Source organism: Xyrauchen texanus, chromosome 50 (assembly GCF_025860055.1).
Source record: "Xyrauchen texanus isolate HMW12.3.18 chromosome 50, RBS_HiC_50CHRs, whole genome shotgun sequence".
NCBI classification, from domain to species: Eukaryota; Metazoa; Chordata; class Actinopteri; order Cypriniformes; family Catostomidae; genus Xyrauchen; species Xyrauchen texanus.
Window position 1 is genome coordinate 15,361,491 of NC_068325.1, and position 16,953 is coordinate 15,378,443.

General features: G+C 37.4%; 2 protein-coding genes across 2 annotated transcripts; one reads left to right on the top strand and one right to left on the bottom strand.

The window, feature by feature from the left end:
- The first annotated feature begins 1,084 nt into the window (after positions 1-1,084).
- On the top strand, positions 1,085-5,799 carry plekhb2 (pleckstrin homology domain containing, family B (evectins) member 2). The gene is given in 9 exon segments (XM_052124055.1): positions 1,085-1,145; positions 1,459-1,515; positions 2,695-2,778; positions 2,781-2,846; positions 3,210-3,312; positions 3,425-3,464; positions 3,644-3,730; positions 4,339-4,456; positions 4,587-5,799. Coding segments are annotated over 8 exon segments (669 nt in total). The 5' UTR covers positions 1,085-1,145; positions 1,459-1,478; the 3' UTR covers positions 4,721-5,799.
- A 1,975-nt stretch (positions 5,800-7,774) lies between these two features.
- Positions 7,775-16,889, bottom strand: LOC127641185 (vacuolar protein sorting-associated protein 4B-like). The gene is made up of 11 exons (XM_052123994.1): positions 16,685-16,889; positions 15,974-16,085; positions 14,775-14,925; positions 14,621-14,676; positions 14,379-14,498; positions 14,121-14,277; positions 11,228-11,376; positions 10,642-10,723; positions 10,333-10,552; positions 9,498-9,638; positions 7,775-8,462 (listed from the first exon to the last, which is right to left on the bottom strand). Exons 1-11 carry the CDS (start codon positions 16,703-16,705, stop codon positions 8,361-8,363), a joined length of 1,311 nt encoding a protein of 436 aa, XP_051979954.1. The 5' UTR covers positions 16,706-16,889; the 3' UTR covers positions 7,775-8,360.
- Positions 16,890-16,953: the final 64 nt, after the last annotated feature.

The window sequence follows — 16,953 nt, forward strand, 5'->3', positions numbered from 1 at the left end:
AAGTTAAAGGCCATCTACAAAATATTTACCCAGTTTATAGTAAAACTGCTCCATCTAGTGATGAGAGCAATCCTTAAGACATTTTCAAGTAATTTACAGCAGTAGCTTTAGAAATGATGATTAGTACTTTATAGGGAGTGTGAGTGGAGATTGTTTTGCATAAGTGCTAAAACATTTTTTTCACAGGGAAAAACATTTTTAAACAATGTTTAAACAACAACATTGAGTTTGATGCACTATTATTTTTTTTGTGCACTGTCAGATAAAAAACACACACACAAAAAAAAAACACAATCAGGACATTAGAGGACAAAAATGTCAAAAAACTGCCATCAAAATATTATATATTAATATTATTTTCCACTTTCACTGTCTTTTTTAAATAACATCAGTCCTGATCATAACTACCAAATATTAATTAATTTTCAGGATTTTATCCCTTTAAATGCCAGTTTGTTTACATAATGCCACTGTTGTTTTTACACACACACACACACACACACACACACACACACACACACACACAAATTTCTCAATACACATACAAAACACACTATGATATCCAAACCAACACATCTACACAATTTTAGCGGCATCATTTATTCAATTGGCCTTCAGTGCTCTGTAGTACATCAAACAGAAAATAGGACAAAAGCATGTATTTGCTCCATAGGCTAAACATGAGAAACTGGCGCCATCTGGTGGAAAATATAACAAATTACAATTTTGAAGCCAGGGCTCTGGAAGGAAAGCATAATATCATAGAATTCATGACTTCATGCTTTAATTGCACTGGGATCAAATATCGCCGTTTTAATGGATTTCAATGGGGACATTTTTGTCCTTAAATTCATGAGTGTAACTATTTGTGTACACAGTGTATTATAGATGTATTATAGGGACTGAGGTAGAACTATCAACATTTCTCCAAAAATACACACCTTTGGCCAAATTTATGCCATTGGCATTAACACAGCCAAAATGATCGGAAAATAAATAAAATGTCCCGAAGGTCACACAAGGGTTAATAAAAAAAAATCTTGTTTGATCATCTGATATGGTGACATCAGCTGAGCTGAGGGGAGGATGCTCCATGCTGATGTCACACTGCTTGTCGGACATAGATTGAACGTCAACACAAAAAGGTGATTTTACTTCTTTTTATCATTTGTTTGGCTGTTTTTCAAATCAAATATGAAATTTGAAGCGGTTAAACATGTTTGGGACTGCTTTCAAAGGTGTTTCGTGGTTTATTTCGTTGGTTTGTCGTTTGTTATTTTGCACAGCAGCGAGCTTTCAGGCCAACTGTGCTGACTGGCGCAGAAGTTGAACTGTAAACTTAATTTACTGTAAAACAGGGACGCCATCTACACGTGCGTGGGCTCTGTTTGGAAGTACACACTTAGAAATGTCTTTTAGGTGGGTATGTAGATTGATTGTATATTTAATTGTTCACAGGTAGTGCAGTTTGTTGGAGAATGGCGTTTGTGAAAAGCGGATGGCTGCACAGACAGAGTGAGTGAGTGTTTCAGTGGAAAAAGTTTGATCAATTGAATTTAGAATTGGACAGTGTTTTGGATCATTGTGTTTTCATTCACATATAGTAAAACTGTCTTCTTGAAAAGTTATCCTGGCACAAATTAAGAATTTAGATTAGATTAATGGAGTCAACTTAATGTGCTGCCTACACAAACAGCATTTTTGGCATCATAATCTCAAAATGTAGTGAGCTGCCTTCCTAGGTGGCATTTTTGGGCATTACAGTATAAAAACCTAGTGTGCTGCCTACATAGACAGCATTTTTGTCATCATAATCTCAATACCTGGTAAACTGACTACTGAGACATCATTAATAGGCAATAGTCTTCAAAACCTAGGGAGATGTCTATCTTGATGGCGTTTTGGGTACTATAGTCTCCAAACATACTGAGCTGCCTACCTAGACAACATTTTTTGCACATCACAGTCTCAAAACCTAGTGAATTGCAAACCTAGACATCCATATAGGCATCATAATCTCAAAAACTAGCGAGCTGCCTACCTAGATGGCATTTTGGGCAATAAAGTTTTCAAATCTACTTAGCTGTCTACCTAATTAGCATTTTTAGGCATCGTAGTCTCAAAACCTAGTTAGTTGCCAATGTAGACATCGTTTTAGGCATCATAGTCAAAACCTAGTGTGCTGCATACATATTAAGCATTTATGGCATCATAATCTAAAAACCTGGTGAGTTGACTACCGAAACATAATTTTTGGGCATTACAGTCTTAAAAACCTAGAGATCTGACTAACTAAATTGGATTTTTGTGCATCATAATCTCAAAACCTTGGGAGCTGTCTACCTAGGTGGCATTGTAGGGCTTTATGGTCTCCAAACATACTGAGCTGACTACCTAGATAACAGTTTTGCGCATCGCAGTCTCAGAACCTAGTGTGTTGCAAACCTAGACATCCTTGTATGCATCATAATCTCAAAAACTGGTGAGCTGCCTAGTACCAAGACAGATTTTTGGGGGATCATAAACGCAAAACCTAATGAGCTGCCTACCTAGACAGCCTTTTTGGACATCAAAAACTTGGAAGTTACCTAATTAAAATTCTTGTGAGTTGCCTACATTAAAAACAAAATGCTGTGTGGGTTGGCAGCTTATTAGGTTTTGAGAGAGCTTATTTTGTGACTGCTGTCCTCAAAGGCACCATCTTGCGTCGCTGGAAGAAGAACTGGTTTGACCTCTGGTCAGATGGACGTCTGGTGTTCTACGATGACCAGCAGCGCGAGACATGGAAGATGAGATCCACATGAGGGTGGACTGCATCAACATTCGCAATGCCAACGCCTGTAGAGGTGGGTGTGATCCATAACTAAGTTGACATTGTGTCTTTATATTATGTCCTATCTTTTGCTTTTGATCTGTAGGAGGTGAGAAACATTTTGAGAAACCAAGAAATATCTGAGTGGCCTTTTAATTGTATGTAGTGTTTGTACAAAGAACAACAGGTAATGAAAGTCAAAATATTATAACGTATTTTTACATTTTATTTTGATAAAATTATTCTCTTAATCATTATTAATATGATGTAAATGTACGTTTTTGACCAATACAATTTTGATCAAGTGTTTGGGTATTTTTTATTTCTTAAATGGAGTACATCGATTGACATATCCTTCTGTATCTCATGGTCCTCCTTGGTCATTATATATTCCCAGATCTCACCCCACCTGATAGCAAAAGCAAAGATTCTCTTCTGCAGATCGTTTGCCGGGACGGTCGTGTCATTAGCATCTGCGCAGATAGTGCAGATGACGCTTTGTGAGTCATTCAAAAGTTTGTTTTGCTTGTTTATAGTGTGTGCGCATTGAAAATTAGGTTCACAAAAATTGCAATTTAATTGTCTTTTTTTTATTTTTTATTTTTTTCAAAGGGCTTGGTCCATGGCTCTCCAGGACACCAGAGTGAATACTGTGAGTGACTGTGCACTTAAATAAACACAAAATGGGTGGGGAAGGCAAGTACATGTTTAACTTTCCAATAGCACAGCTTCTGGGGTTGTTTATACCTATGCAGATCTCGGAAGAGTTTAAATAATGGGTGCTTTAGCTGACATGAATCAATGTGAACCCTGTGTTATTTTTGGTTGTAGGTTGTGGCAGCCCCTCAGTTTGGTTTTGCTGAGGAAGTCATGGCGTCAGCCCCTCCCCCTTATTCTGAATTAAATCCAACACCACAGGTAATATGCAGGGCTGTTGATTTAACGCGTTAATTCAGTGCGATTAATTTGACTAAAAATAACGCAAACAGAATTCACATTTTAACTGTAATACACAATGTTTTTAGAAATACTTGTAGCCAAAGTAATGTCCTTAAAAGTAGCTACAGTAAAGTCAGTCACTGATCGGATTACAAGCATTTTAAATGTAATGTTACACTACTTTTGTGCCTACAAGTAATTATATTACAGTAACTAATTACTTCATAATCCGATTACACCCAACACTGATTATACTTGCTAACGTTTTAAAATCAGGGATTTACATTGTAATATTGACAAGAACTTTATACAGGAAAGGTTAGTTAGTGATTTCTTTAACATCGAAATCATGTCAACATTTATAATGTTTATGTCTCGAAAGAGTGTGGATTTTAACGTTTTTGGACTGGCCCCATTCACTTTCATTCAAAAGTATTTAGAGTAACCCCAATTTTAGCTCTTTTAAATTAATGAGAAACAAGTTTTTATTTCATCAACCATTATGCCACAAATGCTGTCTGTCTATTTAGCTTAACATGTACTGAATGTTGAAATGAATGAAAACGTTTGTTATATTTTCCAACCAGGTTTTCTATCCTGATGGATATGGAGAGTATTTTCAACATCCTCCACCCTATGCAACACAGATGGTCTACTCAGCAGATGGACAGCAGTATGCAGTTGCCTACCCTTATCATTATCAAGGTAACAGGAAGTGGCCTACTTTACACAGCCGACATTTCCTTCCAGGTTAAAGCCTGATCAATCATCAATATTTGCTGCACAATAAGAATCCAGTTGTTTATTTGTCTATTTTTGTATACTCTGTTCTCAGGGCCTTACACTTCCGGTGTTAACCGCGTTCTAGTGCAGGAGCGTCGTCGTGATGATGCGGGCGATGTAGCTCTGGGGATGTTAGCTGGCGCTGCGACGGGATTGGCTCTCGGCTCTCTATTTTCTGTATTTTAATATCTCTATATTCGGGAAATATACCCCACCTCGGGAAACTGTTCACATGCCATTTTAACTTTATCTTTATGCCTCTGCAAAGTATTGCGTATGAATGTAGCCAGGCTGGAAATATTTATTACTCAAATTAGTCTTTGTACCAAAGCTTTGTACTTTTTTGATTAGGCACAGAAAAAAAAAAAAAGTAAAATCCATATATGGAGATGTATTCTTAAATATTGGCTATTTGCCTAAATGTATGGTGATAATCATTAATGTTTAAAGATCACCCATTTTTGCCAGCTCTCTTGGTTGAAAAAGAAAGTGTGTCTGTCATTTCCAGTGATTCTTTGCCTTCACCTAACCCTTGTTTCATTGACTTGCTAGTATGAATTTATGCCTTGTGTTATCAATACCATTTTTTTCCCTTTTGTTGAGAATTTACACTCCCTTTGTGAGATTATTTATTTGTTTGTTTGAAAATGTTTGCTGTTTAATTGCTGTGATTTGTCTTGACTCATATTTGTGCATGAGCATTTGACATTTATTTATTTAGCTTTAAAGAGTTAATATAAAAATTTTTAAATATCTCAAATGAACTAGCACAAATTATTCACAATGTTTGTGATTGAATGCTTCAGGAGAGATAAGGGAAACTACAGGGAAAAGTCACTAGGCATTCAGATGTAGTCATACTCATGTAATTGTTCGTTTACTGTAACATTTACTCTCATTTGTGTGATTGAATTTGTTCTTTAATTTGATGTGTCACAATGCGTTAAACTCACTTAAAATGACTATAAACAGGTTGTGTGTGTATATAAGCTAAAATAGTTGAAAGTATTTTAAATGTTTGCAGGATTTCTGTATTAGATTGGATTTTGAATCATGGTTTAGTTTAACTCTGGTTCTTTGCTGTAAACATTTGTGACTGAGATTAATGGACCAGTGATTACGAAAAATGAAATCTTTCATCAGAGATCATTCTTGATGCTTTAAATATCATACGCTTTCTAAAGCTGTGTTGTGTTTGAACTTTCAAAATCAATTATTATAATGTTTGTAACTTGTGTTAAAATATACTTAATATACTGTGATTACCAAAGTGAGCACCTTTTCTCGAGTTCTTTTAAAATACCAGTGTTTGGCAATACAAGGTAAAAATTAGGGTGCCAAATGCCCTGTATTAGCCGGGACAGGGTCAGAAATGACCCCAAAATGCAAAATGTGGGGGCAAAAAAATCTGAATTCGTCTTTATTTGAAACATTTGATATAGTTAACTTTCCATTATAGTCCTATTTAAACTTATTATTGCGTTAAATATGAGTACATCAAAAAAGGTAAAAAACTAAAAAAGCCCCTGAAAATCAAATCCAGGGTGAACATGTTGCCCCTTAAAAGGATAGTTCACCCCAAAATGAAAATTCTCTCATCATTACTCACCCTCACGTCATCCCAGCTGTGTATGACTGACTTTCATCTTCTTTCACAATTTAATATTTTTAGAAGAATATTTCAGCTTTGTTGGTCCATACAATGCAAGTGGATGGTGACAAGAACTTTGCACATATTGTAAAGGCAGCATAAAATAATCCGACTCCAGTGGTTAAATCTGTCTTCTGAAGCGATCTATTTGGTTTTGGATGTGATCGGACCATAATGTAATCCCTTTTTTACTGTACATTTAGCTGGTGCAGTATTTATGCACAATTGTGATTTCAAGCTTGATTATACTTTGTAGTGTCATCTTGCGCCATGTGCATGCGTCAAACACTAGGAAGTGTAATAACCACTAGAGTCATATTGATTACTTCTATGCTGCCTTTATATGCTTTTTGGAGCTTCAAAATTTTAGCCACCATTCACTTGCATTTTATGGACCTACAGAGCTAAAATATTATTCTAAAAATATTTGTGTTGTGTTCAGTAGAATAAAGGTAGTTATACACATCTGGGATGGCATGAGGGTGAGTAATTGACGAGATCATTTTCATTTTTGGGTGAACTGTCCCTTTAAAAGCCATTGGCCGGGACTCATTTGCGTATTCAAGCAGCACATCAGCACTACCCGCCATTTGTTTTTCCGTCTCGTTACCGATCATGACGAGCTTTTCAGCTACCTGTGATGTCAATTTGTAGGCAAACCGTTTATTCTAATTTGCCATGGGTGCCCTCTGAATTTTCCAATGGGTTTTTACAATAGGGGTCTTTGTCTTTGAAATATAAGGTATGTGGTAAACATTTCTTGACGATACTTTTTGTTCTAAAACGTAAATTACACACAGTCATACCTCAAACGTGAATTTTGAAGCTATGTTTTTTTTTTTTAATAGTGTCTTATACAATATGGCTTAATTTATATTTGAGGTATGAATGTGTGTAATTTATGTTTTAGAACAAAACGTCCACGTAACGTCAAGCAAAATGTACCAAAGACCTTATTTTTCTGATAAATTCAAAAAGCCCCATTATAAAACCCCATAGGAAAATCCAGAGGGAACCATTGGAAAATTCTCTTCTGGGTTTTTGGACTACAAGATAAACAGCTTTATGACAAGTTTAGACATAAATAAAAAAAAATCCTTAATTTGGAATGCCCAATTCCCAATGCACTCTAGGTCCTCATGGTGGCGTAGTGACTCGCCTCAATCCGTGTGGCGCAGGATGAATCTCAGTTGCCTCCACGTCTGTGACCGTCAATCCGCATATTTTATCACGTGGCTTGTTGATGCTATTTTCCGCAACATCAACTCACCACGCACCCCACCGAGAGCGAATCACATTATAGCGACCACGAGGAGGTTACCTCATGTGACTATACCCTCCGTAGCAACCGGGCCAATTAGGTGGCTTAGGAGATCTGGCTGGAGTCACTCAGCACGCCCTGAATTTGAACTCCGGACTCCAGGGATTGTAGTTAGCATCAATACACGCTGAGCTACCCAAGCCCCGAATAAACCATAAATTAGATGTCAAACTGCTGTTTGAGCAAAGTTCACGGCAAAATGTGAAAGTGAAAAACAGAAAAAGAAATAAAAACAACGTAATAAATAAAATAAACAACCATAGAGAGTTTGTAAATTTAATAAGTAGGAAAACATCAAAGTAGAAAAATAAACAATCTTCAAAGAGTTTGCAAAGAAAAGACTGAGATTTTATCCATTACCGAACGCACATACAGTTTGTAAACATTTTATCGCTACCCACTGAACATCTTTCATTTTGTCCTAAACTTTATTTGTGCATTTATTTAATAGTTGGTCTTTTTATTTAACAGTGTAAAAACAGACCAGCTATTAAGGCACATGCATTTAAATAACTAACAAACATACAAATACAAAAAGTTGCACTGAAAGTCTTTTCAAAAGTCTTGTTAAAAATATCTGATGCTAAATCAAACCTGAAGTCATAACCATTAAATCGGTTATGTTCAGGATATTAATACATGGTCAAAGATCGACCAATATGACAGATTTAAAAACAAAACACAAACAAAAGTTGCAGAAGCAGCTTGGTTGTATAATCTGGGAAAACACACAAAAATGAAGCAACACCCCTGTTTTGTGGCATAGTAAACACATTCATTGACAAAATATAAATAAATGCCACAGTTCTGAGGAATTCATATAATTTCCAATGACTTAAGTCAATTCTCTTGGTTTACCCCTCCTGGCCAAAGTCTTCTGTGAACTTCTCCAGTTTCTCCAGATCCGCCTCATTAACGGTGGGCTTGGTTCTCTCAAGCGACCTCAACATGTCCTCCTGAGAGCACACAAACATACAACAGGGATCAATTGAAGCACATGTATTAAATCAGCAGCAGTTGTTACTTAGCGCCAAAAGCTTTGGTCCCTTTATAGCGATTCATTACTTTCCAGTCGTTCATGATTTGATGATTAGAGGATTATTTCATTTGAGTTCACAAAAACAATTTCTAGCGATTTTTAGCCAAATATTTCAGAGCTGAGCATAACTATACAAATCGATACATATCTGCCTTTAATTTATTATCATATTTTGTCCGATAACCGATTAGAGGCTTATCGTATCGGCCAGAATTGTAATATAGGTTGGGATGCACCGATATTAACATATGAACAATACCAATAAGCCTTGAATTTTTTCATGTTATTGTCGATAACCAATAAATGGCCAATATTAAAAATCTGTACTGTTTTATTATTATTTATGCTAATTTCAGCTGTAATGTCTGTAACATCTCAAAAACTTGAATAACCAACACTCCTGGAAACATGATATACTATGTGATTAAAAAAATCTGACTTTCTATAACTAAGTCCCGCTGTCCAATAGGAATCCATTAATTTTTAGGAAAACTATTTGGTCTAGAAATGTGTTTATTAGGTGCTACTCTAAATACAGTCACGCGGGGTCTCAGAAGTTTAAGCATCAAAATTATATTTGTAATATTAATTTTGAGATCTGTAAAATATTACTTTTAAGCAGTGTTAATAAATTATTAGTGTTCTTAAAGATTAACTTTAAGTTAGCGCTAGATGATTGTAAAAGTAACCTAAATATAAAAATGTGGCAAAGACCGATAAAAAAATATTTATATCGGTTTATAACCAATGTGGTACCGATATATGATGCAGTCTTAAAAAAAATATATATTCCTTATAGAAATTTCCATGACTTTTAAAGATTTCATTTCATTTCCATGACTTTTCCAGGCCTGGAAATCACAATTTCAAAACTGTCCCGATATTTGTTTGTTTTTCATGACCGTGGGAACCCCGTTTCAATCAAGCACTGCTTTTCCCATTGCATACTTACCAAGCTAACTATCGGCTCTAGGAGTTTGTCGCTCGCCACATCTACCCAGGTTATCTGTATCGCATTGGGGTCGTTTGGAGAGCAGGGGGTCAAGAGGTCATCCACGATGACATCAGGGTTGTTCCATGCATTTCCTTTGACCTGTTAAAATGGATATACGGGTGAATCTTACGAAAATGGTCAAGAACAAATCTGGGTCAAACTTCACCCCAAAATCATTAAAACATTCTATTTTGTAAGTTAAATCATTAAATACCATCTCTTCGCTAGAAAATATAGTACCTGACATTAAACAATGTTGCTAAGCAACAATAATATCTGTCAGCTATAGGTGCTGTGGAGTGATACAAATAGAAGTTCTGTGAAGAGGTCAGAGCTGTGCTTTATTATGAATAAAGCACAACTGTTGACCAGTCAGCATCCAGGACCAGAAACTATCCGTTTTATAATGAGGAATAAGGTTTATTATTATTCACAATGTGCTGACAGGGTACACTTTCATATGGTCTAATTTTTCTTTGTATGACTACAAATAGTGCCGGTCACAGAGAAACATGGAAGAATAATAAAAAAATATCGGCAACTATTGGCATAGATTTATTTCCAAAAAGCAACTATCGGCACTGATTAATCGTTAAAACCGATATATCGGTCTAACTCTAATGTACTGTATAAAATAGTACAAATATGAAAATGAATTTATACTCCTTGGTTGTATTTGTTTTACTGCCTTTAATTCTGATTTAAAGTAAAAACCAAACAAATCACTGTATGACAGTTATTTACGGTAATACCTTAAAATTCCTGTATTTAACAACACTGATAGATTTCGTACCTTTTTAAAGTGAGTTGCAGACTGAACTTTGCGAATGGGCTGCATGAGGGCGTCCCGAACTACAATGCTAATGTCAGCACCAGAGTAGCCATCGGTCTTCTTCCCGAGTGTGACAAAATCAGTTTCGTTAAGACTACTGGGGGTGGAGCCGAAGTGGAGCTTAAACATAGAGGTGCGAGCATGCTGCTCAGGAAGAGGGATGTAGATGCGTTTCTCAAACCTAAATGATAAAAATAATAAACAAATGCCAATCAAGAAATCTAAAGACATCACTTTGAACTGAAGTCAGTTAGCATGAATCTCACATACCTTCTTCTAATGGCAGAATCAAGTGTCCAGGGTATGTTGGTTGCTCCAAGAACCAGAATTCCTTCGTTGTCGCTGCCAACGCCTGTGAGAATGATGAATGAGTCTCTGACAACTCAATACACAAAATACTAAACTTTTGGCTTGCTACTTTGCTAAGTGCTAAGCTTATGCTAGCATCTGGCTCACAATTTACCATTGGGCAGCAAATGTAAGCCGATAACTATTTCCTTCAGGCCAAAATATGTTTTTTTATGAAGCGTAAATATGCTCCAGAAAGCCAAATCCTCAACTCTTAGGATGTTTTTGTCTTATTGGAGACATCTGTACACTCAAGAATTAAAAAAGTAATCAAAAATTGGTTCATCCTGACGGGTGCTGAGAAAAGTAAAAAGTTGATCAGCAGCAATCTCAGCAGCAGTCTGGACAATAATTTACACCTGAATAATGACACTGAGAGACTTTAATAACCATCCTACCTGACCAAACAGAGACAACACCTGGGCTACTAAGCCCTGCCCATTTTCCAGGCGCAATGTTTCATGATAATTGCCATTTTAACTTATTGTTCTATTTCTGTGCCGTTTACCTTGCATCTGGACCAGAAACTCCGTCTTGATCCTGCGGGCTGCTTCACTCTCGTTTTCGTTTCTCGAACCGCACATCGAGTCAATCTCGTCAATGAATATAATGGATGGTTTATTCTCCCGAGCCAAGCTGAACAGATTCTTCACTAACCTAAAGATGACACTATCATTAGTAATCTGGATTTAAGGAATCATGAACATCTTACCAATTTAACCACCCTTGATTAACATGGAACACTGTGGGAGGGCGGGGCCGGGTCGTGATGCTATACAACGGCCCCTAATCAGGCTAATCGAGCCTCAGAGAGGGATAAGGGCCGACAGGAGATTGCAGTGGGACAGAGAGAGAGAGATTTACGGACAGCTGTCCGACACCTTTGTGTGTTTGTCTTTTTGTTTATTTCTTCATTAAACTATTATTTATATCGTCAAGCAGTTTCTCACTCCCTCCTTGCCATTAGTCCCTTTACACTGGTACTGAAACCCAGGAATGAGGAGGGATGCGTCATAGTAGATTACTACCATCCACCCCAATTGAGCAGTCGCCGCCATTCGCTGGAGGACGGAGTAGCCCGGCCGCCTGGAAGTGGTTGAACATTTTTTTTTTTCCCATCTCTCTCTCTCTCTCTCTCTCTCTCTCTCTCTCTCTCCTACTGCTTCGTGTAGGCCTTTCCCTCTCTTTTTTAAAAAGTTTTTGTTAATTTGGCACGATAGTTGTGATGGCGTGTAGGAGCCACATTTTTGTTTTGTTTCCCTCCCCTTGTCCCCTCCCTCATCCAGGTAGACAGTGATGACCTGCCGGCAGACGGACATAGGAGGGCTATTTGAAAGTAGATTCATAGTTTATAGTGGAGTGGTGGTGGCGTTGTGGGCTAAAGCACAGAACTGGTAAGCAGAAGGTTGCCGGTTCGATCCCCTCAGCCACCACCATTGTGTCCTTGAGCAAGACACTTAAATCCAGGTTGCTCCAGGGGGATTATCCCTGTAATACAGGTGAAACTCGAAAAATTAGAATATCGTGCAAAAGTTCATTAATTTCAGTAATTCAACTTAAAAGGTGAAACTAATATATTATATAGACTCATTACAAGCAAAGTAAGACATTTCAAGCCTTTATTTGATATAATTTTGATGATTATGGCTTACAGCTTATGAAAACCCCAAATTCAGAATCTCAGAAAATTAGAATATTGTGAAAAGGTTCAGTATTGTAGGCTCAAAGTGTCACACTCTAATCAGCTAAACACCTGCAAAGGGTTCCTGAGGCCTTTAAATGGTCTCTCAGTCTGGTTCAGTTGAATTCACAATCATGGGGAAGACTGCTGACCTGACAGTTGTGCAGAAAACCATCATTGACACCCTCCACAAGGAGGGAAAGCCTCAAAAGGTAATTGCAAAAGAAGTTGGATGTTCTCAAAGTGCTGTATCAAAGCACATTAATAGAAAGTTAAGTGGAAGGGAAAAGTGTGGAAGAAAAAGGTGCACAAGCAGCAGGGATGACCGTAGCCTGGAGAGGATTGTCAGGAAAAGGCCATTCAAATGTGTGGGGAGCTTCACAAGGAGTGGACTGAGGCTGGAGTTACTGCATCAAGAGCCACCACACACAGACGGGTCCTGGACATGGGCTTCAAATGTCAAACGTCTTACCTGGGCTAAAGAAAAAAAGAACTGGTCTGTTGCTCAGTGGTCCAAAGTCCTCTTTTCTGATGAGAGCAAATTTTGCATCTCATTTGGAAACCAAGGTCCCAGAGTCTGGAGGAAGAGATGGAGAGGCACACAATCCAAGATGCTTGAAGTCCAGTGTGAAGTTTCCACAGTCTGTGTTGGTTTGGGGAGCCATGTCATCGGCTGGTGTTGGTCCACTGTGCTTTATTAAGTCCAGAGTCAACGCAGTCGTCTACCGGGACATTTTAGAGCACTTCATGCTTCCTTCAGCAGACAAGCTTTATGGAGATGCTGACTTCATTTTCCAGCAGGACTTGGCACCTGCCCACACTGCCAAAAGTACCAAAACCTGGTTCAATGACCATGGTATTACTGTGCTTGATTGGCCAGCAAACTCGCTTGACCTGAACCCCATAGAGAATCTATGGGGCATTGCCAAGAGAAAGATGAGAGACATGAGACCAAACAATGCAGAAGAGCTGAAGGCAGCTATTGAAGCATCTTGGTCTTCCATAACACCTCAGCAGTGCCACAGGCTGATAGCATCCATGCCACGCCGCATTGAGGCAGTAATTAATGCAAAAGGGGCCCAAACCAAGTACTGAGTACATATGCATGATTATACTTTTCAGAGGGCTGACATTTCTGTATTTAAAATCCTTTTTTTTATTGATTTCATATAATATTCTAATTTTCTGAGATTCTGAATTTGGGGTTTTCATAAGCTGTAAGCCATAATCATCAAAATTATATCAAATAAAGGCTTGAAATATCTTACTTTGCTTGTAATGAGTCTATATAATATATTAGTTTCACCTTTTAAGTTGAATTACTGAAATTAATGAACTTTTGCAAGATATTCTAATTTTTCGAGTTTCACCTGTAAGGGCTCTGTTAGTCGCTTTGGATAAAAACCATCTGTCAAATGCATAAATGTAAAAGTTTAAAAAAATAAAATAAATTAAATATTGATCGGTTTCTCACCCACACCTATCATATCACTTCTGAAGACATGGATTTTACCACTGGAGTCTTATGGATTACTTTTATGCTGCCTTTATATGCTTTTTGAACTTCAAAGTTTTGGAACCTGCTGATATTCTTCTAAAAATCCTTGTTTGTGTTCAGCATAAGAAAGAATGTCATACACATCAGGGGTGGCATGAGGGTGACTAAATGATGAGAGAATTTTCATTTTTGGGAGAACTATCCCTTTAAGCCATATCTTACTTCTCGCTCTCTCCCAGCCACTTGGACACCAGGTCTGAAGAAGAAATGGAGAAGAAGGTGGAGTTGTTGGCCTCAGTAGCTACTGCTTTAGCCAGATAGGACTTTCCTGTCCCTGGAGGGCCAAAGAGTAAAATCCCCCTCCATGGAGTCCGTTTCCCTATTGGGAAAAATAATCAAGACAAGGCACCCTCAGAGGAGAACTACACAAGCTTAGTTGTAACAGGAACAATTTAACAAGCTTGGAAAGTCCAATCATACCTGTGAAAAGATGGGGGAATTTAATTGGCAGGATGACAGCTTCTTTGAGGGCCTCTTTTGCTCCCTCTAAACCAGCAACATCATCCCATTTAATGTTGGGTTTCTCCATGACAATGGCACCTATTAAATATGAAAATCCAAGTTTCTCACTTGTATATGACATACTATGACATAGTTATATCCATCAGGTACTTTGGGCTAAGAGACCAAAAAAAACACACAAACAACAACAAAACAAAAACCTTGGAGTTGATTTTGGAATTTCTTTTTCTCCGAATCGCCATTATCACTGTCATTCCTGTAAAAAACAAAATGTTACAATAATTGGTTGTGTATTCAGACTTTGCGATCTTACAGAATGTTTATTAGCTGACACAATAGGAAACAGTCTCTCACCCTTTATCATCAGACTGGGGAACCTTCACAGGCTTGGATGGCGGTGTGTTCTCTTTCTTCTTCAGATATTGCTTCAGCTGCTCCGCTCTGTCCAGATAGTCAGCACACTTTGCTCTGATGCTCTGCTTGGCTTTTTCTCCCTGAGCTTCATCTGCACCACAACACATCCAAGATGAAACATGTTTCATCACTAGTTCATGTATTTGATGTTGTATTGGTTAAACTGCTTAGTATAAGATATGGTTGTTTCCAGGCCTATTAACCAGTCAATTAGCAGATTATCAGAAGCAATGATTAAGACTAATGTCAGCTCCAAAACCTAAAGAGTGTAAATATATATACACACACACACACACTGTGTGAGTATATTTTCCATAATTATATTACTTTATATTATATTATATTACTTTGCTTTCTACAAATCAGCATCAGTCCACTACTAGTTAATGGTGCAACCATTAGTTGAAATACTGGTTAAAATAGTCAAACAATCTATTAAAATTTAGCTTGAGTCACTACTTTAAGAATGGACAATTACATAGATTAATTTCATATCAAATTGGATTTCATGTGCCAGTATGTAGGGTACATATAGTGCATACAGTTTAACATTACATTCCTGGTGTAATAGGCTGTTATTTTAAAGGAATATTTGGGGTTTGATCCAAGTTAATCTCAGTCTGCAACATTTGTGGCATGATATTGATTAGCACAAAAATGTATTTTGACTCGTCCCTCCTTTTCATTAAAAAAAGCAAAAATCAAAGTTACAGTGAGGCACTAACAATGGAAGTGAATGGGGCTGTCTATTAACGTTAAAATACTCACTGTTTCAAAAGTTTAGCAACAAGACATAAACAATATGAGTGTTAAAAGGATTTCAGTGTGATAAAATCGCTTGCTAAACCTTTTTGTGTAAAGTTATATCCAATTACACAACTTCTTTGCCATGATGATGTAATGTCAACAAACCCCAAAACGACTGTAAAAATGACGATGCTTTTTTTAAAGAAAAGGAGAGATGAGTCAAAATGATTTTTGTGGTGATCAAAATTATGCCACAAATGCTGTCAATTGAGCTCAACTTGTATTGAACCAGGAATATTCCTTTAACAGGTGTTGATGTATTTAGACTATGTCAATTTGTGTTTACACTGTGCCATGGCATCTGGATAAGAACAACCTGCTTGGATGCTTACACTTCACCACATGTAGAAAATACTGTATTGCATGTTGATAGAGGCGCAGAGCTTCCTCGTAGTTTTTCGCCTTGTCTTCGTCCGAGGCTCTGCTGGCCAAGTCAATGGCTTTCTATTGTGAAGACAAATAGAAAAAGATAGATGAGAAAACAGATAAGGCAAGTCAAGTCAAGTCAAGTCTAGGCACCTGCATCACAAATACAATCAGACACGGGTAAGTCTCCTATCCGTGGTCAGATCTACTTTTTACAAGTCTATTAAACTTAAAGGCCAGTATAAACTTGTTTAAAATCTTAAAACACTGTTAGACAGGGAGACTTGACTGCTGAATGTTGATGTGACATAAGACCATGTTATAGTGTGGTGTAATGTGCGGTTAACTGGTTTGACCAGTTTGAGAACAGTCTGAATGCACACCTGACAACAGCTAAAAGGTTGTAACATGTACCAGAAGGTTCTGGGATATTAAGTTATTGTGAGACTTGTGTAACACGTAAAGCCCCCTTATAAATATAATAAACAGTTCATATTGTACCTGCCAAGTCAACTTACAGCCCCAATTTCCCGCGTTCAGAATATACTTTATATTGTAAACATTTAACTAGTGTAGAGAACTGACTACACATTATAAACAATACACATTATAAACAATACATACAATATCAATAATACTTTGAGAAAAAGTCAAATTAGTGTAAAAAAATCTCTTACCTGTAAATTGGCGTTAGTCATTGCAGTCGCAAATATTTGTTAATATAACAGTTCTTTAAAACTGAACTGATGTTTGGCAACTGAGTGTCGGAGATACTTTCAACATTTTTTTCACCCGGTAAACTTAATCAGCGAATCGCACAAATCTCAATGTTTATATAGTTCAATCCGTGCGTCCTCGCGCACTTCCTCGCTGAATGTTTACCGTGACGTCACGGTTGAAGCGACGTGATGCCACACCTCTATCACGCATTAAACCCATAACACTC